The following is a 24,457-nucleotide window of genomic DNA, read 5'->3' on the forward strand; positions in this document are numbered from 1 at the left end:
AAAAGTGATCATTTTAATCCATATTTGAAAAATTTTAATACAAATTTTATATATAAAGAAAACTCTTTAGTATAAGGTAATATTTACATTTCAAGAAATATATTGATTTTATTGTCGCGTTGAAATTACGATAGAAAAAAAAAGATTAAGAATAAAGTTAAGGGACCAAAATTGTTAACTTTTAAAAATATAGGGACCAAAGTGAATATTTTGAAAGTAGAGGGATTAAAATGAACAAGAATTGAAAGAACAGAGACCAAAACAAATATTTTGAAAGTATATGGACCAAAATGAACCAAAACTAAAAATAGAGGGACCAAATTAATATTTTAGTAAAAAAAAACGACGAATAATCATGACAAAGAGTGTGTATATTGATCTAATCATTTAATGCGGTGATATTGAGAAATCAAAGTCAAGAACGAACCCTCATTTACCTTTGAATGTTTCATTCTAAATTGTATTTTTTTTTATTTAAGACAATTATATCTACGAGAGTTATAAGATAAAATTTTATCTCCACCCACATATATTGTACTAAAATATTTTTTTTTTCGTTCAATAAATTGTTGTGTAAGAGATTGAATTATGAATCTTCGAGATGGTTTTAAAGTACCTTGTCCTTGTCTTGTCAACTTGAGATATACAAAGATTAACTGTATTATTTATGATTCATCATTAAGTTAAGGTGAAGCATATCTTAATGACACCTATTCCTTCTCTAGAGATCCGATGTTCAATTAACACCTACTCATTCTTTAGAGGTCGAAGGTTCAATTGTCTACTCTCACTTTATTTTACTAAAAAAAAAGACTAGTCATGACAAAGAGTGTGTATACTGATCTCATCATTTAAATGCAGAATCAAATCAAGAACAAATGCTTATTTACTTATGAATTTTTCAATCTAAATTGTTTTTTTTTTCTTTTCAATTTAAGACAATTATATCTACAAAAGTTATAAGATAAAATTTTATCTCCACCCATGTTGTGCTAAAAAAATATTAGCATTTTTTTCTAGTTAAATAATTTTGTGTAGGAAATCGAATCATCGAGGTTTGAAATGATTTTAAAGTGCCTTGTCCTTATCAACTTGAGCCATACAAAGATTAGCTTTATTATTTATGATTCATGGTTGGTTTAAGGTGAAGCATATCTTAATGTTTCAAATATTTTATATTTTCCTTTTATTTTTCAAAGAATTGATTCATCGTTGGTTTAGGGTGAAGCATATGTTAATGTTTCAAATATTTTATATTTTCCTTTTATTTTTCAAAGAATTTCAAAATATTAAATTTGTCGAGAAATGGAAAGTACACACATTTCTACTTTGTAACATTCCACAAAAAACAAGTATAATGACTTTTAGTAATCCATCCCTAAAAATGGCATATAAACAAGAACTTTGAGCCTTGTGGTATCACCTACTGTGAAATCTTGAGTTTAAACTCTGCACTAGTCACAGTATTATTCAGTCCAGAACAACGAGTCTAGAGACAGAAAATCCACATTGTAACTGGCATCAATTCGTAATCCCATAGCATATGCAAACCCCTAGAATCAAACTATTTTGTCTTAGAACCACATAACATAAATGGTAAAAAAGAAAATAGTGCACAAGTACAATTACATCAACAAACTTTAGATAGAGATACTATTAGGAATTCCTCTGCCAGTGAGCCCTTCACTACTACTTGGATACAACAAAGTGTACTGCACATTTGTTGGCCCAACTCGATTCTTCAACTTGGGATCTCGATTCCTCTTCAAAATCTCACGTTCAATCTCTTCCAATCTTTTCCCAAACTTTTCAAAAGCTTCCAATGGCTGCTGGTCACAGGTCCACTCAAGGCTCTCTCTTTTCCCAAGATAGATCTCATCAGAAGAATGCCTCGACAGAATCTCAACCAATGAAACTCCAAGAAGAGTTTGCAATTGTGCATTAATTGTTCTGAGAAAAGCCTTCTCAGGATCCGCCTCGAGTTCCAAGTATTGTGGAGTGCCTTTTTCAGGCATGAATCTTCGGCTTATTGTCGGGCGATTTGGAGTGTAGCCTCCATAAGGGTATTGGCCAAAATTGACTGCGGCGTGAAGGGCTGAAGAAATCCATATGATGGTGGTGCATGTTTGTACTAGATCTTGTAAACTTTGCATTTTTGGCCACCATGGTCCGTCTTTTTTGTCGCCGTGGCCCTTCTCTCGGACCTCTTTCCACCACGATTGAAGTTCGATGTCGTTGCAAACCGCATCATCGTTGTTGTAGTAGGAGGAGCAGTAATCTGTGACCCATGTTTGGATTGCTGACCAAATGTCGAGTCCATCAACAGCAAAGGGATAATCTTCTATTAGGAGTTTGAGTCCATGAGGGGAGTTTGGGTCCTCAATTGCTATTCCTCTGAGAATAGAAGACTAGTTTTAACGTTTAAAAGCATAAAAGATTAAAGTAAATTAAGGTTAATAGCACATGATCAAAATAAACATTTAGAAAATATAATGACAAAAATAGATGAAAGCGGAAAGCATATGGACAAAAAAAAAGTATTTTAACGAAAACAAAAACAAGAAATCATTATAAAATAAGCATTGGAACTTTCTATTTTTGTAACAATCAATAAAGCTAATGGTCAATATCTATGATTATTTTATACACATCTCGATGCAATTCCAATTGGTTAATTACTAACCTTTTAATGAGATCATTGGGGAGTGCTTGATCAGTAAAAACCCAATCTTTATAAATATAAGATGTCAACTCCATAGAGTACTTTGATTGAAAATGAGTTGCTTCAAGAATCCCATCTGCATTAACAAGGGTTTGCCTTGCAAATGCATTTATATTCATGGTGTCTCGATAATGGGGAACAAGCAACTTGTGAACCGGATGAAGAACACTTAATTGTCTGTTCGTGGCAATTACAAAAGGCTCAATTACTGCATGAGTATTCAACCTAAAACAGGTAAAAAAACACGTTAATTAAACACAATAATCATTGTTTAATCATACATTATAAGAGATTGACATAAAATTAATACCAATGGCTAATGAGCTGATGGTAGCCAGCATCATTTACGGCTACATAAGCTTTGGCTAGCTGCCAAATGGAGCTTTCAACTCCTGATTCTGCTGGGAAGTACAATTTGGTGGTGGCTCCAAGTTCATCTTTCTCAGAGCGTGGCAAGCTTAGCTCGATGACCAGTGGCCTCAAAGTGCCATCATCGTTTAGAAAAAGCAATGTTCTTGTGGCGTAAGTCTTTGTAGAGGTTGAATTTATTCTATTGAGATATGGCATCAGTGCATCGTGGTGATCCAATATATAAAGCTTGTTTTGCTTCGTTGCCTGTACAATACAACACTCCAACAGTGACTAACAATATGGTTTAAACTTTTATTCTCCGGAATTAATCTTATGTTGTGTGTATCCCTGTAATTGAGGCTCGTTGTTTGAATTGAGATACACTATGATCATTATAGGATTTGAATACAAGATCTCATGATCATAAGGCCCCTAGGTTCTTGCCACTTACCCATTCTTGAGGAAACAATAATGTAATTTTCTTTTCATTTTCTTGGAATCGAATTTCCCAGGAAAAAATATATAAATTTGACATTTAAATCATGAAAGGATATTGTTAATGAAAAAAACTCAAAGTTCTAAAATACAAATTTTACTCGATTCATAGCTCGAAGACTCCTCTCCTTTAAAATGAATTATGTAAAAGTGATTGAAAAATCATGATTTAAAAAAGTTGAAGGATGAAACTAGAAACCATATCACGGGTAGAATTGATTCAAAAGTACTTGGGTTAATTGAGAGGGAATGGTTCAAACATCATGATGGTCACCTACCTTAACAATTAATTTTCAAGATGGCCCGAACACTAACGAAAAAAAGAAGGATGAGACTAGAAAATAAAAGAAAGTCCAAATATTAGAAGTTGGACTATTTCATAAATGAATTATCAAACATTTTTTTTTTTATTATAAGATGCAAAAATGAAAAATGCAAAATGAGATAGAAAATTTTCTCAATTCATTTTAGAAAAATTTACCTCTTCTACCGTAAGTCCATTCAAACTATTAATGATGTGTTCTTCAGTTATCTTGCTGTTTTGATCGCCATATATATTGGGATCAAGCTTGCTTAATGGTGGGAACTCCTGTTAATGTCAGACAGATTCAATTAGAGGAATTCAAGAAGAAAATGATCTGCAAAAGTTAATTGTAAACAAAATTTGCAAAAGAAAAACATTATCATTTACTTGGAGACGTCGAATGATTATAGGATTTACTCCCGCCAACATTTCTCTAGCAAATTCTTCATCGGTCCTCCATGCAGACTTACTATCTGTTTAAATAGACCATAGCAAATTTAGTTATTATTAGTATCAGGTACTCACCATAAAATTAACTTAGAGATAAACTTATGTAGTTTATAACCATTTTCAATTATGGATCGTAAATTTAAATAATCATCTCTTCATATTCAATATAAAGAGATTCGAACTTAAAACGTTGTACAAACTATGTTATCATATCAAATTACCCCTTGATTTCAAAACCTTTGTTATACAAGATCTAACACACCTTGACTACTAATATGATTTATTGGAGATCAAAATGTACAGAGATTTAAATTCCAAACCTCCTATAACGTACGTTGAGACTCAAAAGTTTTACTAAAGTTCTATACGTTTTTTGATTCACAGCACGTGATAATAATATATCTAAATTGACAGTTATTGAGAGACAAATTGATCAGGCAACAATAAGGTCGAGATTTGAACTTAGAACCTCCTACAATGATAGCACCCATAAAATTACAATCAAGTGCTAGATATCCATAAATGCATTAAATTTATCCAACCCATCAACTTAAGTGTTTGAGTTGAATGGTGATTTATTCATCTTTTTACATAGTATTAGAGTGGGAGCTCCTGTGTTTGAACCCCTATATTTTCGTTCGGGTTTAGTAGTGGTGGTTTATTAATCTTTAATACCAAGAACTATAAAATCTTAAACTATTAGCACGAGAACAAGTTCGGTCTTTTCGATATTTTAGATATCAAGAGAATATATGTATCCTTTATTGCATACCTTGGATCACTTGGGGCAATGGGAATTTCAGGAACCTTTCACCATCAGATCTGAAAATTTCCTTTAGCAATGGGGCTGGAATGCTCTGCCTAAACTTGTCAAGCAAATTTGTGGGCAGGGGGAAGCCTCCTTCATACAGTTTAAAAACATCTTGGAAGGAGTCAAATTCTCTTGGATTTCTGTTGAAGAGTTCTTCAAGCCCTGGTTTTATTGATTGAGCTATTGATTTCAATGTATAAGCAAGAAAATCGGATTCCTTCAAGTGACCAAATCTTTCGTCTCTAGGAACGTAAATGTTTAATGTCAAAGATGATGACAGTCTACTCTCGTACTTCTTATCTGTTAATTAACCAAAAGAAACATCACATAAATGTTAATACTATAAAAAATATATATCTCTTCATCAAAAAGATCTCGTACGGATTAAGATATTGTTCTTGGTTATAAACTTACATTTATACAATCTTTTTCTTATTTACTAGCCAAATAATTTTATTTATGGATGTTTAAGTTTAAGTCTAATTGTCCACAGTTTTACCATGTTGAATCATTTTAAATGACTTAAAAATAAAATTGTCTCGCCTTTTTTTGAAGGTGCTCGTCCAGTTCTTCCTCTACGTGGATAAGGGTATTGATTTGAGCCTCCAAGAATGGGACGAATATATGTAGAATCACTATCTGGATCTTCTAGATCATTATAGACATCATAGTCATATATTCTATCCCATTCTTGACGTTCTCCGGTTTCATCTCCTCTCAAGTTCTTGAGCTCTTCCTCTCTATACTTGCGAAGTGGCTCCGGTGTTTCATTGGGGAGATATGCCTACAAAAATGATGCAAACCAAATGACATATTTCATCAAAAAGACACACCAACTTCAAGGTTTAGAGTGCATGTCTAGATTAATGTTTAAGCCTATAACGACATTTGATCTCCAATATTATATTGGATCTACTTTAGGTTCGAGTATACGTCATTGTGATTTCGCTTTTGATTCTTCCTAAAATGTCTCTTACTATTCAATGAACTATGTTTATATCTTGAACATTTTCGTATAAAATCCAATGTTTTTTTTATATCTTATATTTTTTTCTTTAATTTATTAAAATTCATGGGATTCAATCTCAAATCAATTAGAGGTATGAGAGAAGTTGTCAATAGGTCTATTATAAATCCCTGTTAGATCTCTCATCTTGAGTATCCTTAACATGTCCTTCAAGACGACAGTTCTTTTAGGCCCACCAATTTTGGCCAGATCGGTTTTTTGAACGGATGTTCATTTGAATTTGCTGGGCTCTGATACTATATCAATATTTATGAGTTTCATTTCAAACCAATCGACAATGAGAGAAATAGCTCATCTTCAACATGTAGATTTCATTTTTGAACCAGATACTCATTTGAACTTATTGAGCTCTGATACCATTTCAATATTCATGCAGTTCCATCTCATAATTAATTGGTAATGAGTGAAGTAATTTATATATATTTGTACATGCAACATGAAATAGGTACAAGCTTAGAAACTAAAATAAGATTTAAATCGAGATATTGATACGAAATTACCTTATTAACAAAGAAAATGCGATCTTTGTTGTACTTTATAGAAGGGTAAATCCAAGAGTTGCAGTCAAAGTGGATTCTTCCCACAAGAGGAACATCTTCAAGAGTGAGTGACTTGAGGAAGAATTTGGTAAAATGGTTATTTCTTATAAAGAAAGCTCCTGGAATTCCCATCTCTTCATCCCAATCAAAAGTGACTTTAAACGTAGTTTCCTTTGGATTTACAGGTACCATTTTGGTAATCCAGTTTTCCAAGTACGCTTTCTTTCCCACCTTTCCTTGAAACTCCTTTTCTGTAAAAAACCACATACAATTCCCGAAAACACATTAATATATTTCCATAGCGAAGAAATGGAAAATCCAAGGAGGACAGCATTGAGGATCCACCCTCTAATCAATGGTAGGTCCAGAAATTTTGTTCATGAGGAATTTGTTTTACTATACTAACTATTATGATTAAAATAACCTCTCAAATTTATAGTCTATATGATGTAAAGTTGAGGAAATAAGGATCGAACTCTAATTGCTTGGGGTTCCACACCGCATATGCACTAAATTGAACTTTTAATTATATGTCTGATGAACCAAGATTAACCATACACTTTTTAAAGTATAATTATCTATAAGCTATAAAATTTAAAATTTAAAACCGAACTCCGATGAGACAAATCCCGAAGGGGTGTTTGAGTGAAAACGAGTAGAGTTGTTAAGTTTGTAATTCTTTAACTCAAAAAGTGATTCGAAAAGTTAATTAGTCTGAAGTTGTTTTCATCTGTATTTGAGATCTACGGAGTTGTTTTAGCTCCGAGTCGTTAGTGCTTCTGATTTAACTTCAAAAGAAGCAGGAAAAAAAAAAGAGAGAGAGGACAAGAAAGTTACCTCGATCTCCATTAACAGAGCTGATGAGCTGAAGAGAAACTCTTGCTCCCCAAAACTCACTGATATTATCAAGAACAGAAGATTGGATTTCATTGTAATCCAAAACATTACTTCTCAATAAAATCACTGTCCCTTTCACCTTCTGCGTTCCTTTTCTTCTGTTTTTTAGACGTGATATGCTATGCAGCAACATCTCTCTTTTTTCTCTCTCTTTATCAGCTTCTGATCAGCTATTGATGAGTCTGAAGAAAACTGGCAAAACCCATTTTGAATTTATAACCAACCAAAATGAAGACTACAATTATTCTTAATTATCAGCTTAGCTGTATATGGTGAGATCATCTTGTCATTCGTCATCAAATTAGCTACTCTTCTTTATAAATTAATGAGTCTTTCTTTAATCAAACAATTGTTTACATGTGGAGAATAGACAAATATGTTTCATTATATCATATAAATAATATATCCCTCTTAAAAGAAACGACAAAAGAACAAAAAAAGAAAAAAATCTAGTTTTAATAGATTCTGCCCTTATCTCTTTGCCCCCTTCTATTAAAAAAAAAGTGAAGGAAAGTAGACTTTTGTTTTGATATATAAAATATATTTTTGGTACATAAAATTTGAGTTTATTTGTCCTTTTGATCTCCAAAATTTTAAAAGATATATACCGTTTTAGTTTCTAAAGTTTAGAAAATAGTTCTAAATATTAATATTCATAGGTTCTATTCGGATCTCATTTTTGGAAATGATACTCGTTTGAATTTGTTGGGTTCTGATACCATACTTTGGTCGGATCCAATTAGGCTCGAGTAGGAATTTGTTGGGTTATGATACCATATTTTGGTCCGATAATTGGAGAGGGAGGATAGAAGACAAATAAGAAAAAGAAGAGAAAAAAGAGGGAGGAAGGGATTTTAGGAGCACGTGGGAATAGTGGCACCGACAAAATGTTGAGAATCCATATATATAAAAGAAACGACATGTTCATTAATCCTTAACATGTCAGAGCAGGAGGTCGATTCAAGTTTCACCAAACTATATTGTCTTTTTTTCCCTTTAGAATACATTGCTTTACAAATTAAGGGCGGGTACCAAACCTTTGATAGAAAAAGAGAGATGCCTTAATTAAGTTGACTTATATTATTATTATTTTTTTTTTTTTGAGAAAAAGTCGACTTTTATTTTTTATGTTTATTTAGTCTTTAATTTTTTTTATTCTACAATTAAAAAAATCGATGTGGCATGAATAATATTTGTAATAAAGGTCACGGTGTGCTAAGATAAAATTTGTAATTCATCCTTCATTTGTCAATGGTTTATATGAACTTCGATTCTTATTTAAAGAAATAATTTTACATGGTTAGTATACTGAGCAATTTGGCCAAAGCCTTCAGTTTATGATTCAAATAATGATAATACACGTAATAATCATTAATAATGAAAGCCAGAGCGAGTATAGCTCAGCGGCAATTGATATATATCTTCAACTAAGAGGTTGTGAATTTGATCTTCCAACCTTGTACTAAAAAAAATCATGAATAATGAGACATTAAATACAAGATAACTTTTGCAATTAACTCCAAGTTTTATTTTATATCCTTGTTTCTTGTGTGACCGTCTTTTCTTCTTTCTTGTTAAACTTTTTTAATCTAAGATTTGGATTTTCTTTGTGTGACTGTCTTTTCTTCTTTCTTGTCTAACTTTTTTAATCTAAGATTTGGATTTCTTTATAAGTATAGCTTAAACCATTATGAGTGGTTTATTTGGTCCAAAAGGGCAGGGTAATTAAGAAGGAATGGATTCAAATATCATAATAACCACGTACCTTAGGAATTAGTAATTCCAATTAAGTATAGCTTAAATATCATTCACACGTGAATGTTATATATATTATTTATGTTTTAACATGTATACACTTTTTCTTTTCCATCATAGTTTTTTTTTTCTTTTAGTTTTTTTTTACTATTTGAGAATTTATGATGGACAATAAATTAACACAGAATTGTATTAGTTTAGATTTTGATTATGTGTATATATATAGAGAGTTGAATTTCTTTTAGTTTTTCATTTTAGACACTTAAATGCCACCTACAGCTGTCATCATAGTGAGTAGAACTTTTTATTATAAATTTCTTAGGAGTAATGCTTAATTTTCCACCATTGGAACATACATTTTAATAAATAAAAAAAATTATTTAATATCTGGCATCCAGATATTATTTTGTTCAATTATTGTTAAGAACAATTAATTATATTGTGTGTGAAAGAAACTTGAAAGGATGAGAAACAAAAAGAAAGGCAACCATCCAACTGCAACTACTCCATAATTGTCGTCTTTATGGTAGAGAATAAATAAATGAAAATATCCCGAAATTGACTTTGGCAATGGCAATGATGATAAGCTTTAAAGGATTCTATTAATAAACTATACAATATTTGCAACTTAACAAAATAAAATATTTTTTATCACTATTTTTAAATCAAAATCAGGTATTAAATTTTATCGACACTTTCAAACGTCTATGAGTTCGGCATCGACTTAAAAGGTAAATCAACGTTTTTATTATATAGTAAAAAATCCAACAAAATATTTTTCAAATATCAACAAAATAGTGATGCCCAATAGTCATAATATTAATAATAAAAATAATGAAGAATTAATAATGAGGATTGAGAGTGTGTGGTGAATCCTCACAAAAATTGTATACGGAAAATGCAGCTTACCTTAATTAAGGTTACTCTTTTTCTTATGTATGGAGAGAGGGGGTAGGGATTGAGTAGAAAGTTTCTACTCCCTTCAACGCTCTGACTATTGGATATCCTTCATACAAGATATATAGGAGCGCTTGACTCTATTGTCAACGCGCTTGATCATACCACGGGTTGGATTCCTGACTCGCTCCTTCACGTGTGACAACTTTTTTATCTGATAATAGTCAAATTTGTAATTTTCTTAAAATAGTACATATAAATTGTAATATTTTACTTTTTCCATGTTTCATATGCCACCAACCCCTATACGAGGATAATATACAATAATCTCTATAGTTTTTTTTAGTACAATATGTGGGAATGGAGAATCGAACTCACAATCTATTGACCGAAAATATATGTCAATTACTGTTGAGCTATACTCGCTTTGACACAATAATCTCTACAGTTGTTAGTTATCTTTCCATTTTTCAACCTAAATTAAAAATATATTTTATATTACTTTTAATATTCACGTGTATATATATAACTCTCTTTGTCCTTTATTGAGAGATGACAGATGTGGGGTTCCTATACCATCAATTAGCAAGGTTGGAAAGTGACACTTGAATTTCTTTTTTCTATTCATTATGTGAATACAAGACTGTAACATGTGAAAACGTCAGAAAGAAAAAAAAATGGTAAGATTGACTTTTTAGATATATTGCTTTAGGTTAACAAGAAGAATGTTTCAACTCCCCTAAACAATAACCTCTTACGTACGTACGGATATGTAGACAGTGTACATATTTGAGACAAAAAGGTTAAAGTACCAGACTTAGAAAAAAAACTTTCAAAATGAAAATAAATAATAAATATACATGTATATATTTATGTTTTTTTTTCTCTTTCTTTTAAACAATAAACTTATTCATACATACCTCTAGAATATTTTAATATTTTTATGTAATAATATAAAAATATACTTTAATACTTTAATATTTTTATTCATACAACGCTGTACATTTTCCAAATTTACTGTCTTTCTTTACCGGTTGAATTGACACTTTCATCAAATTAGTGTATTTCCAAGTCCAATAACTACAGAATAAATATTTTATAGTGTAACGTGATAGGAGCTATTATTTGAAACATTTGGTTGGAGTGAAACAATCGCACCTTTTCGGATATCTCAAAGACAGTTGCTTCACTTTGGGACATCATCATAGATGTTTCGTCATGGTCTTCCAAATCCAACTTCTTTTGTAATCATGATATCACTATCATTTCTCTTAATTGGGTTGCCTTTATCTAATCAACCCCTTCTTGTCTAGTATGTTTCTCACACACTCCTTAATGAAATGATATCTATTTTCTAAAATATATATATATATATATATATAATTTAAGTAAACCCTTTTTTTGTTAACTTATATGTAATTTGTTCCGTTTTAATTTTGTAGGTTGTACTTTCAACAAATTTCATGCATGGTCCTCAACTTTTAGGTTTATTTTAATTTTTATCTTTATTCCACGAACTTGTAAAGGTTATTTCAATCTCACAACATTGAAACATCAATAATTCCATAAAACACAATCACTAAATAAAATAAAAATAAAACCCAAAAAATATCAAGAAGCAATACAGATTAACAGTTTTTTTTAATTATCCCGGAGGTGGTGGCCCTTTAACCTTTTTATCTGAATCCAAGACCTCAAAGATATTCCTTCAAACCTCAAGCTTCCCAAGCTATCCGTCGAGGACAATTCAAATTAACATATGGCTTTTCCCATTGTTTCCATTTGTATTGCTTACTGCCTATTACTTCGTTAACTAACAATTAGGAATCCCTCTACCTATGGGGCCTTGTGTAGGATAAAGATTCCGTATCTTAAAGATAAGAGACCTAATAAAAATATTGATTTATCTTAAAGGGTTCAAACACAGAACTTCCCACTTTGATACTATATGTTAAAAACGAATAAGCTATCGCTCAACCCAAAAATTTAAATTGATTGATTGGGTAAATTTAATTTATACATTGTTGAACAAAATGAAGATTAACAATATAATTATTAATTATTGTCTCAATTTGATATGATCATGTTCTTTCCTCTCATGTGAAATCTCAACTAATGTGTCTTTTTTGTTTTTTAATCCAAAAAACTTTCAATATCAATCTTATACAAGTATATTTTTTAATTTCCACAAGCTCATTTATATAATCTATCCCTCTGAAAAATAACTTTCTAACTCAATAGATTTTGCCCTTTATCCTTGGTCTCCAAATTAAAAATATAAAATTTAGAATAAATGGTAGATGACAAAATTTCAATTTTAGTTATTGTATTTTCTACTTTTATGTATATTTAATATGTTTCTAAATATATGAAGTCAAGTATTCAAAATTAAGTATAAATGGTCTTTGAAAATACATATGTACGTATATCTTGGAGAGAGTTTTGAAGAGCTAACTGGTTAAGAAAAGAAGAAGGAACAATAATTTGGTGAGTTGGTATTTTTAATGTTTAATTGTATGCTTATTGGTAATTAACATTGATCTCCAATCAAGAGGTTGAGTTCGAATCCCCTCTCAACATGTTGTCTATATATATATATGTCACGAGCACTAAAAAATAAAAAGTAAAATTTTGAATAATGCCCTTCACTTTAACGTGATTAATATTATAAACTTAATTAGAATTGACCAATCAAATTTTCTTGACTTTGGAGTATTAAGGCAGTAATAATAAAATATACATTTTTTTTCTAAACTATTTATCTATTTTATTTCTGTGGCTAAAAAAAACTATTAATAATTTATAACACATTAAGTCTTTCAAAAATATATATCTGATTACTTTTCCTCATGTATAAATAAAAAATTAATAAACATAAAAAGTTGCAAAAATGAAGATAAAGCTAGAGAAGTACATTGCCCATCCTTATCCCGAAATTATTTAATTGTAAGAATAATAATTCTAGTAGAAGATAATCTTGTCTTTTGTGAGCTGAGAGGATTTGACTACTTTGTGCCACTAAAAATTTAATTTGCAATTAAGCCGAAGGAGGTACAATTGTCACCAGAGGACTTTATTTTAGAATTTATGATAAGCGATGTTAGGTTCAGTAACTGATGTATATCTTCGATCAAAAGTTGGTTGTGAATTCGATCTCCATTCATACATGGTGTACTAAAATAAACTACAACGACCAAGCTCTATTAATTATAGTATTTTATTTTTTGTAATAATTCATTTGAATACATAATGTTTTTTTTTAATCAAATATTGGTAAAACCAATTATTGTATGTGGAAAAAACTTTTTTGAGAACATATGTGAAAAGAAACTTGATACTTTGGTAGGGTAAACAAAAGACAACTCCATACATGCTAATAGACAACATTTTGTAACTTAAATTTTTAAAAATTAATAATAAATAAAAAATCTATTCTCATCCCTATACTTTTAATTTTTGTTCATTTTGGTTTATGTATTTTCGAAATATTCAGTATGAATCCCTATAATTTTAAAAGGTGACCTTATCCCTTATCATCTTCATTTTATCTTTTTTTTTTAATCACAAGTTATAACATGACACTTTACTCACTAATTTTATTGGAAATATAGCCATACATTTGTATTAAAGAGTGTAAAAGATCAATTTACACGGTATAAAAATTGTGTTTCAGTTTTATAAGAATCGAAATAGTAACCTTCTAAAAGTACAAAGATCATGCAGAAGTATTGAGAGTACCTGAACTAAAATAAACAAAAGTTGAAAGTAGACATATATCAAAATGAACTAAAATAAAAAAATATACAACGTAATGAAAACAATATTTGATCAAACAAAAAGAAAATGGTGCAAAACTTGAAATAACTAACGAGAAGTCATTCAAATATATTACATATTGGAAATACAATCATCACAAGGTATATTCAAATGGAAATGCTATTGGGAATTCCTCTACATGTAAGGCCTTCTTGGCTGGTGGGAAATAGTAGAGTATAGGGTATGTTAACAGCTCCAACTCTATTTCTCAACATGGGATCTTGGTTTCTCTTGGCAATAATTTGTTCAATTTCAGCTAGTTTTCTCCCAAATCTGTCAAACGCTGCCAAAGGCTGCTTATCAAAAGTCCACTCAGGATTGCTTCTTTGCCCTAAATATATCTCATCAGGAGAATGTGTAGATAGAAGTTCAATCGTTGAGATCCCCAAAATATCATCTTTTTGTAGCTGTGAAGTGAATGTTTTCAAGAAAGCGGTTTCGAAACTCGACTCGAGCTCTCGATAATCGTACGTGCCCTCTTCAGGTAGGAATCTTTTGCTGGTTGTTGGTCGATTGGGAAAAAAACCACCGTATGGATATTGTCCAAAGTTGACTGCAGCATGAAGAGCGGAAGAAATCCATATGATGATGGTGCAACTGTTTATGAGCTCTTCAAGACTCGCCATCTTTGGCCACCATGGTTCGTTTTTCTTATCTTCATGTCCTTTTTCTCGAACCTCCTTCCACCATGATTCGAGCTCAGTGTCGTTTTGGATCGCTTTATCGTGTTCGTAGTAGAAAGAACAGTAATCTGTTACCCATGTTTTGATTGCTGTCCAAATCTCAAGTCCATCAACAGCGTATGGATAATCCTCTATTAGTAGTCGGAGTCCATGTGGGGAGCTTGAGTCCTCAATTGCAACTCCTCTAAACAAAGGGAAATTGATTAAACTTTTTTTTAGTACAAACATAAACATCTATGTGGGGTGCAGGATTTGAATCTCCAATTCAAAGGAAGGATGATTTAATTTACTTGCAAGAGTGAATTTACATACCGAATGATCTCTATCGGGAATCCTAAAATCGGCCATTGAATTCACTCCACATGCATTTAGCTCGAATTAACTAAGGGCTCGTTTGGTAACATTTCCGTTTCTTGTTTTTCGTTTCCAATTTTCTTAGAAAATCTAAATATTTTTCAACTAACTTTGTTTATTGTTTCTCCATATTTTGAAAACATTCTCACAATTGTATAGAAATTTTGGAAACAACAAAAACTAGTTTCTCCTTTCTTGTTCCCATGTCCAATGTGTTCCAAAACATAAATAAAAAGATTGTTTTATCATACTTGAATTCTTAGAGGTTGGAACAATACAATACATTTTTCTTCATTAAAAACAAAGAAACAGAAACGTTGCCAAACGAGCCCTAAGTAACTCGATCTTACACTCAAGTTTATGATTGGGGCACAAAGAAATGCTTTCCACTATCGTAGACTAGAAATATATATTAAGGGGTTGCCTAGCTATTTTTTGTTGAATGATAGTCGAGGAAGCTAGTTTCTTTTATAGCGGTTGGCCAAAGCTACCCAGCTCAAAAACGAAATGCTGGACCTCGTAGGTCATAATAATGGAAGTCGGCCGTCAACCCTGATCTTTAGAAAGTTTTCTAAGCACAGTGGTCGAGTGGAGGTCAGCATCTCCGAACTTGGATCGACATGTTCATGGATCAAAGGATTTTATGCACACAAAAACAAATACTTCTACTGGTAGAAATTTGGGTGTTTTTAAACATACAAAATCCTTTTGTGGTGTTTTTTACGACGTCACCTATACCCCATCACGAAAGGTATTCTTAAAAAACGTCACGAAAAGTAAGATTCGTGATAGTTGAAAAACGTCAGACAAAATATAGATATTTATAACGATTTCAACGGTGTTTTACTGTTCATTTACGTCACAAAAACCTCAAATTCTAGTAACGTTCTAAAAAATTAGAAAACTAAGAAACAAAATCGTTAATCAAACGTTATCTAATAACTCATAACAACATGAATGAAATGACAAGTATTACCTCATAATTAGATCAGCAGGGAGAGCTTGTTGAGGGAAGACCCAATTTTGGTAAGCAAAAGAAGACATCTCCATAGAATACTTTGATGGATATTGAGTTTTCTCGACAATGCCATTAGCATTGATGAGGATTCCCCTGGCAAGAGCATTAATGTTCATGGTGTACCGAAAATGAGGAATAAGCAACTTGTGTATTGGATGAACAACGCTTAGTTGTCTATTTGTTGCAATCACAAATGGCTCAATTACTGCGTGAGTGTTCAACCTACAAATATCAAGCAAACAAGATATAAATATATACTACGTGCAAAGAATAATTTACCAAATGTAGATATATTTTTAGAATTACTTTTGGGTTCGATACCATATTAATATTTGAGGTTTCATCTCAAAATAAATTGACAATGAGACAAGTAGCTCACTTATATTATAAACATTGGTTGAGATTCTTTGCTGGATCCAATTTTTGTATTTGATGCTCGTTTGAGTTGCGATACCATAATTAACATTCACATGAGGTTTCATTTCAAAGTCATTTGATTTTGAGGTGGAACCCCACAAATATTGACATGGTACAAGAGTCCATAAAAACTCAAACGAACATCTATTTCAAAGTGGGATCCGATCAAGAATCGATGAACTAAAATAGCCATGATATTGAGGGATATGTATAATAGACATGGACTACTCCTTCCATTATCAACTGGATTTGTGATTCGAGAGTTTTACCAATGGCTGACGAGTTGGTGATGGCCAGAATCGTTGACACGCACATAAGCCTTAGCTAATTGCCAAAGTGATTCATGGACTCCTTGTTGAGCCGGCAACAATACTCTACTGATGGTGCCATATTCGTCTCCTTGAGGGTGAGGCAAGCTCAATTCAATCGCCAAAGGCTTCAAAGTCCCATCATCTTTTAGAAACAGAAGTGTTCTTGTAGCATAAGTCTTCGTGGGAGTAGTGTTTATTTTTCTAAGAAATGGAATTAGTGAGTCATGGTGATCCAATATGTAGAGCTTGTTTTGCTTGATTGCCTATACAAGAAAAGAAAGCACAACATCATGACCTTTTATAACCTCTATTTAGAAGTTTAAATCAAAAGTTGGTTTCTAAAAAAAAAATAATAATAATAACTAAGAACAGAACATGGAATCATTTGATTTGGTAGAATGATTTTTCCTTTTTTAAGTTTACCTCATCCACCGTAAGTCCATTCAAACTATTAATTATGTGTTCTTTACTTATCTTGCTATTTTGATCGCCATAAACATTGGGGTCAAGCTTGCTTGATGGTGGGAATTCCTGTAGTTAATATGTAAAATTCAATTAGAGGAAATTAAAATGGAAAAATATGCAGAAGTTAACTCTAAAATAAAATTTGTAAAAAAAAAAAAAAAAAGCATTGGCATTTACTTGAAGACGACAAAGGATTGTTGGATTCGCTCCAGCCAACATTTCTCGGGCAAACTCTTCATCAGTCTTCCAAGCAAATTGATTCGCTGTTTAATTAAACCATAACAGCTGAGTTATTAATTATCAGCTTCAAACACCTCTTATAATATTAGTATTTAATTTGATGATGAATATGTAAATTAACATTATATTAAATTAAATCACATGAAAGTTCTGCTCAGCCATATCCTTTTTCATATGTAGCCATGAATATTGTTTTGATTCACCTTTTTTTTTAACAAAATTTTGGTTCACAATTTTGATATAAGTGTGGATATAATCAATCTAAAATGAATAGAAAAACAATAGAACGCACAACGTCTTAATTGGAGATACACGACAATTATAGATCGGTAAAAATATTGAAACTTAAAGAGTTGTTATATTATATCACATCCCAAATTACCCTTAGTCTCATTTCTAACTAAAAAGAAATTATTTTGACTAAGGAACCAAACACATTTGACTAATGAAAATGAAAACAATAAAATAACAATATATATGGAGATTTGAACGGTAGACCTCTCATTAAAATGTCATTTTAGATTACCCTAGACTCGAAAGTTATAATGCTCTAACTAGGTTATTAAGAAGACTTACATGTTATATCAATTTACACCATCTGATATTTCGTCTCTACTTATTGTATGTTTTTCACATACTTTTTGAATGAATGGTACATTGTTTCCTCTTTAAAAAAAAACCCACAACGGTCTAAACTATTAACTTTATGAAAGGGAGATGATAACAATGTTAAATTTGAATTAATATCAATATATTAAATCACACTACAAGAAATTAATTATTTTCTAACCTAATCAGTACATTTTGGTCAAAGATTATTAATAAGAGTACAAATAAAGTCCTTAATTGACTAAGAAAGAGAGGTGTACACGACAATTATTTATGAGGTTTTTTTGAATGAAACTAAAAACAAAGTCACGAAGCTTATACCTAAAATATACAATATCATATCATTGTATAGATACATAAATCTGACAAAAATTGTGAGTGGCGAGTAAGGCAAGGTCTTTCACCTTCAGCTGGTAGACCGATGGGAAGAAGATTTTTTTTTTTTTGTTCGAGGAGAAGAGATTAAGGGTGCACACCCACCTAGATATAGTAAGATTTCTTTTGTTCGAGGGAATAGTTGGTTCCAACCCACAAGCCAAAACTTGGATAGAGCTTGGACGAATAAACGACTATTAGGGAGTATGGTTAGGAACAATTATTTCGATTAGTACGAGGTGTTTCGGGTGAAAACAAAAAAAAAATTTAGATAAAAATTCTTGTATGACTATGAAATTGAGAAATTTAAACTTTGAAGTAAAGATAAATAATAATGTATGGGTTAAGAGTAGTACATACTTTGGATCACTTGGGGCAATTTGAGGCGTGGGAAGGGACGATGTCTCTCATAGAGTGTAAATACATCTTGGAAGGAATCGAATTGTGTTGGATGTCTGCCAAGAAAAACTTGAAGCCCTTTCCTAACAGATTGAGCCATTGATTTAAGTTGATGTTTAGTGAACTGGTACTGCTTCAAGTCACCAAATCTTTCATCGCTAGGAACATAAATGTTTGAGCATCTGCTCTCATATCTCTGATCACCTGTTAATGAACCACAAACATGACAACAATTCTAAAAAAATACTTTACATATTGGAAATTAAAGGATTATCCCTTATATATCAACCATTTATGCGTTCAAAGAATGCTTTTGATCCGTATACTTTCGTTGGAGTAACAATTATGTGGTCTATGATTTTTTTTTCTTTTGAAAATTGAATATACTATTGATTATGATGGAGGCGAGAAACATACCTAAAAAAAATGAAGCTTAAATAAAAGCACTTCAATGAAGAGAAATTGTAGTGAAATCACAATTGCAAAAGAGAGAAGATTTTACATATCAAAGAGAAGCAGTAACCGTAATATGCTTCCACAGATTAGTAGATCACGAATTTCGTGGAATCGGAGAAAGTTCTATTGTTTCGCTCTAGCCAAGTGTCCCAAAGAGTATAGCCAATGATATTGCTCTATAAAATGTTTTTCCAGTTGGTAAGCGGGATGGAAAGGCTTTCAATTATGAATTGATCAATTTTATTTGGGAGAACAAAGCTGGTTTGGAAGGAGCCAAAGGGCAATGAAGGAAGAGATGGTCCGATAATTCTAAAGCCACTTTGCAAAGATGGCACCAACCAGGGCTAATAAAAGGGTGAGGTAGACGCTTCTCAAGTTTCTCCCGTGTGTTAAGAGCTCGACAGACTCTTTACCATTCAAACTTTAGTTCGTTACTAAATTGGTTATATAATCTAGGAGTTGAACTTTAATATGTAACAATTTATCCTTATAATTTAGAACGATTTAGTCCTTAAGTTGTTTATAAATTTCAATTACTAAATTATTATATAAAAACATAAATTAAAAAATATGAAAATAGTACAGAAAAACACGTGACCAAAATAAAATACAGTTATGTCTCAAAAAAAACATAAATTTACTTGAAAAAAAAAAAGAACAAAACGTTACTTGCCTAAACTTTTAATTAAAAAAATAGGTAAAGATCGCACCTAAAAAAGGACAAAGAGAAACCTAACAAGATTTATAAAATACACGCAATTACATGACCCTCTAATTATCAATTGGTTTTTAGATGAAACTCATGTAATCTATAATCATATCTTCAAGACACGATTTCGACCATTTTTTTTTTATTATGAATTGTAATTTTATAAATTTAAATATTAATTTTGAGAATAAATTGGTTATTATATTTTAATAATTCTGCATTTTTTCAAAATTTCTTCATACATTTTTAAAAAGTTTTTTAAATTAAAAAAAAAAGAATTGATTATCAAACATAATCTTAAAATTAAAACTAAAAACTAAAATAGGAAACCAACTGGTTACCAAATTGCCCATTAAACTTTTGAAATTTCAAGGTTGGTTTTAATTTTTTAATCATTCTTTATTTTAGTCTTTACACTTTTTTATTTTTTATTTACTTTCGCTTTCAAGCTTTCAATATTCTTTGAACTCCACGCAGATCTCTTTCTAGTAATTTAGAAATTAAATCAAATCTTACCTTCAAAAATAAGTGGTCGTCCGGTTCTTCCTCTTCGAGGATAAGGATATTGGATCCCTCCAAGAATGGGACGAATTGTAGAATTGGATTTTAGGTTGCTAACATCGTTGTAGACGTCATAATCGTATATTCTATCCCATATTTTACGCTCTCCTTGTCCATCTCCTCTCAATTTCATGAGTTCGTTATCTCTGTACTTTTGAAGTGGCTTTGGTGTTTCATGGGGAAGATATGCCTAAAAAAAAAAACAAACGAGAAGAAGAGAAAGAAAAGATAGGTAGGAAAAAATGTTTGGAATTAGATACGCAATGTGATAGAGATGTGCTAGAAGAAAAAAAAGAATAACAATGAGAATTTTAGAAAGAGAAATAAAAAGTTGGAAGAATTTTACTCAATAACATCAATTTAATATGTATTTTAAAAAATGTCAAAATATTTTTTTTTATCAAATATAACGTAAGTATTAACTTTTTCTTTGGTTTTGCTATTACATTTTGTTTGAGTTTAATTTAAATTATGTTGCTGTCATCCAATTTTAAAATTTTTGCTATATTTATTTTATGCTATGCGAAATGAAAGCTTTAGAGAGGAAAAGAATTAGAAATATTTTTCTTTTTTTCTTTATAATTAAAAAACGTTAAAAGAGAAATAGATTTCTGGGATAGAGATACGTGAAAGAAAATTTTTGAGCATATAAAGAAAAGGTGAGATTTTGAAAATATAAAAAAAATTGAAAAACATAATTTGTTGTTAAATTTTTCGTGTTTAATTTAGATTATGCTATCATTATAAATTTCAAAATTTCTATTTATTTTATGATATTTAGATTAATGCTTTCAAATGAAAGTTTAGAGAGGAAAAAGAATTCAAAGTAAAATTCCTTTTTCTTTTAAGTTCAAAAAAGTGAAAGAAAAAAAGTTGAGCATATAAAGAAAAAGTGAGATTTTACCAATATTTTCATTTTTTTCCAAAATTTCTTATAATTTCAATTAAAAAAAATTGAAAGCCACGTATTTTTTTAATACACCAATATGTGGAGTCACACCGTGTTCTATACCACAACATGTGGAGACACAACTATTTAATTAGAAACAAGTGTCTTAATCAACTTAACTAAGTTGACACATTAACAAAATTTACAAATAATTGTCAAATCGATAGCTTTGAAAGTTAATTAGTGCTGGGTTTGCAAAGAGAGTTCAAACAAAGTCTCGTATTGATTAAGGTAAGAGGAAAATTATCTTCATTGCTACGAGGCATTTTAGGTGAAACCAAATAGCAAAGCGCTATGTTCAAAACGGACAATATGATCATACCATTGCAGAGATACGTGGGATACTCAGAGTACCATTGACTTTAAAGAATTAGAATACGAGAAGTAAACAAACAAAAGAAATCACCTTATTGGCAAAGAAAATGCGACGATCCACGGTGAGGTGATAAGGGTAAATCCAAGAGTTACAATCAAAGTGGATGTTTCCGACGGCAGGAACATGCATAAGTGTAAAAGAGTTGAGGAAGAAAGAAGTGGTCTTATGGTTGTTTGTTACGTAGAAAGCTCCTGGAATTCCTATTTCTTCATCCCAATCAAAACTTACTTTGAACACAGTATTTTCCCCTTCAATTTCAGATTTTTTGCTGTCCAAGTAAGCTTCCATTCCCACTTTCCCTTCAAATTCCTTTGCTGCATATGAGAAGTATTTATTAGATCTGTATAATCGAGACTCGTTGCTTGGATTGAGTGCACTATAATTGACTCAGGGTTCAAACTTGAGACCTTACAGTAGGTGGTATCACAAGGTTCTAAGCACCCTTGCCACTACGCCATCCAGAGAGACATAGTCGTTTATGTTTTAACATATTTCAACTTAATCTTTATTGTTAGTGAATGTTAAAATGGACTCATAGTAAATTTACTAGTACTCAGGGAATTGATAGAATTTTAGAGGAGAAAAAGATGATCGATAATAGAAAACTTGCCATCTAGATTCCTAGATATTTAAAAGAGAAATTAGAAACTTCTATCTCTTAGATCTTTTTTTTTTCTCTTATAGATTTATGTCAAATTCACTAAGTTTCATATTTGTCAATTTTGACATTTACTGACCATAACAAACTTGTTAGATATTTATAAATGAATTAAATTTATCGAATTAAGCTTTTGGGTTGATGGGTGATTTATTCGTTCTTAAGAAGACTAAATTTAAATAACGGGATTAAATTGAAAAAAACTATCCCGGACTCAAACGTATATTTAGCCCGAACAAAGAAACTTACATGGGTCACCATTAACGGAGCTGATGAGTTGAAGCAAAACTTTTGGTCGTCGCCAAGTATACAGGCTTGATATAATCACTTTTCCCTCGATCTTTCTTTGCGACGACATATCTCTCTCTCCAAAATCTCTGATTTATGGGAAAAAAAGAAGAAGCCATTTCTTTATATTTATAACCTAAAGCTGACAGCTGCCATAGCAACAAAATTGACCAGAAAACTCTTCTCAATATAGGTTTAGTCTTTTAATTTCTACATTATTATGATGTGGTTAATTTTGAATCTTAGTCTACATGACTTTTTTTTTTTCCTAAAAAGATTTTAATTATTTTATTAATCTAATAAACATATTAAAAATTCACAATCAGATGTGAATATTAGGGTTGTTTAGGGGAAGCAACGAGGCTCCACGTGGAATTGCCTCTTAGGAACACTTCGTAACCTCATCCACCTAAAGAGTGGGTAAGCATAGTGCACTAAATGGCCTCATCCACCTACAAAGTGGGTAAGTAGAGTGCACTGGAAGTAGGACGTTGAACGTACCGAAAAGGGAAGATTAAGTGCACCTACAGAGGCCTCGTTGCAATTAGAGGTATAGATAAATTGATCCAACCGACATCTGGCACAATGTCAGGGGCGTACCCTAGATGATGCACACCACACTGGGATGGTAGGAAAAGGAAACGGAGTGTTGAGAGGGGTCTCCACACTCTCTATTGGCTATCTATCATATTCCGCTGGACTCACCCATTCTTCATATATAAGAAAAATAACAACCTAATCGAGGTAAGTCATCTTCCCACATAACTCCTTCCGAAAATTCAGTACACACTCTCTCAAGCAGACTCTCACCCTTAAGATTACTGATCACTTACTCAATCTACTCCATACTCATTTGCTACCAACTTGAGTGCATTCGACAGAATACCACACTAGTGCTAGATTTTCATGTGTAGGCAACTAGGATCTTGGAGACAATGACGCTCTGGACACCTACGTAGCATGACACAACACTGCCCAAAAATCAGCATCAATAACCTATAACAAATTTTAAAAGAAAATAAAAAGATATAGAAAAATAAAATTTGTAGATTTTCGAATAATAAACAATTGAATATCAACCGCTTTTATATGCACCGGCATAGTCTTCAGACCTTTCTCCATTCTCCACATGGCAGGACTAATTTTCTGCCCCAACACCTAACTTGACGGAATATGTTTTACTTGTTTTAATTAATTTAACCATTTGTCTTCATAAGTATAACTCAACTTCTTATGATACATATTCTCGACTAAAATGTTAAAAGTTTGAATCTCTACCTCCACATAATCATTTAACTAAAAAAAATAAAAAGACACAAAAGAAACTTAACTACTAGTGTCACTACCCCAAATTTAATTTGCAAGGTGTGCAAGTTGTCACCATAGGAGGGTACGACATACTTTATTATAAAATTGATTGGTTGTAACCTTTAATTTTTAACAACGGGAACTTGTCAATTGAAACATAGCTTAAGTTAGGTAAGGTACTTTAAATACTATCTCAAAGGTCAAATTCAACTAACTT

General features: G+C 31.4%; 2 protein-coding genes across 2 annotated transcripts; both read right to left on the bottom strand.

Moving 5' to 3' along the window:
- Positions 1-1,344: 1,344 nt before the first annotated feature.
- On the bottom strand, positions 1,345-7,774 carry LOC111018866 (putative linoleate 9S-lipoxygenase 5). Its single transcript, XM_022295116.2, has 9 exons — positions 7,537-7,774; positions 6,661-6,950; positions 5,677-5,917; positions 5,095-5,433; positions 4,260-4,345; positions 4,050-4,157; positions 3,033-3,337; positions 2,684-2,947; positions 1,345-2,394 (listed from the first exon to the last, which is right to left on the bottom strand). The coding sequence occupies exons 1-9, from the start codon at positions 7,727-7,729 to the stop codon at positions 1,641-1,643; spliced, it is 2,580 nt and encodes an 859-aa protein (XP_022150808.1). The 5' UTR covers positions 7,730-7,774; the 3' UTR covers positions 1,345-1,640.
- Positions 7,775-14,109: 6,335 nt separating this feature from the next.
- On the bottom strand, positions 14,110-23,066 carry LOC111018876 (linoleate 9S-lipoxygenase 6). Its single transcript, XM_022295134.2, has 9 exons — positions 22,894-23,066; positions 22,017-22,300; positions 20,617-20,851; positions 18,897-19,139; positions 17,490-17,575; positions 17,271-17,378; positions 16,806-17,110; positions 16,078-16,341; positions 14,110-14,931 (listed from the first exon to the last, which is right to left on the bottom strand). Exons 1-9 carry the CDS (start codon positions 23,000-23,002, stop codon positions 14,172-14,174), a joined length of 2,394 nt encoding a protein of 797 aa, XP_022150826.1. The 5' UTR covers positions 23,003-23,066; the 3' UTR covers positions 14,110-14,171.
- Positions 23,067-24,457: the final 1,391 nt, after the last annotated feature.

This window comes from Momordica charantia (genome assembly GCF_013281855.1).
Source record: "Momordica charantia cultivar OHB3-1 chromosome 8 unlocalized genomic scaffold, Mcharantia_2.0 BLBB01000008.1, whole genome shotgun sequence".
NCBI lineage: Eukaryota > Viridiplantae > Streptophyta > Magnoliopsida > Cucurbitales > Cucurbitaceae > Momordica > Momordica charantia.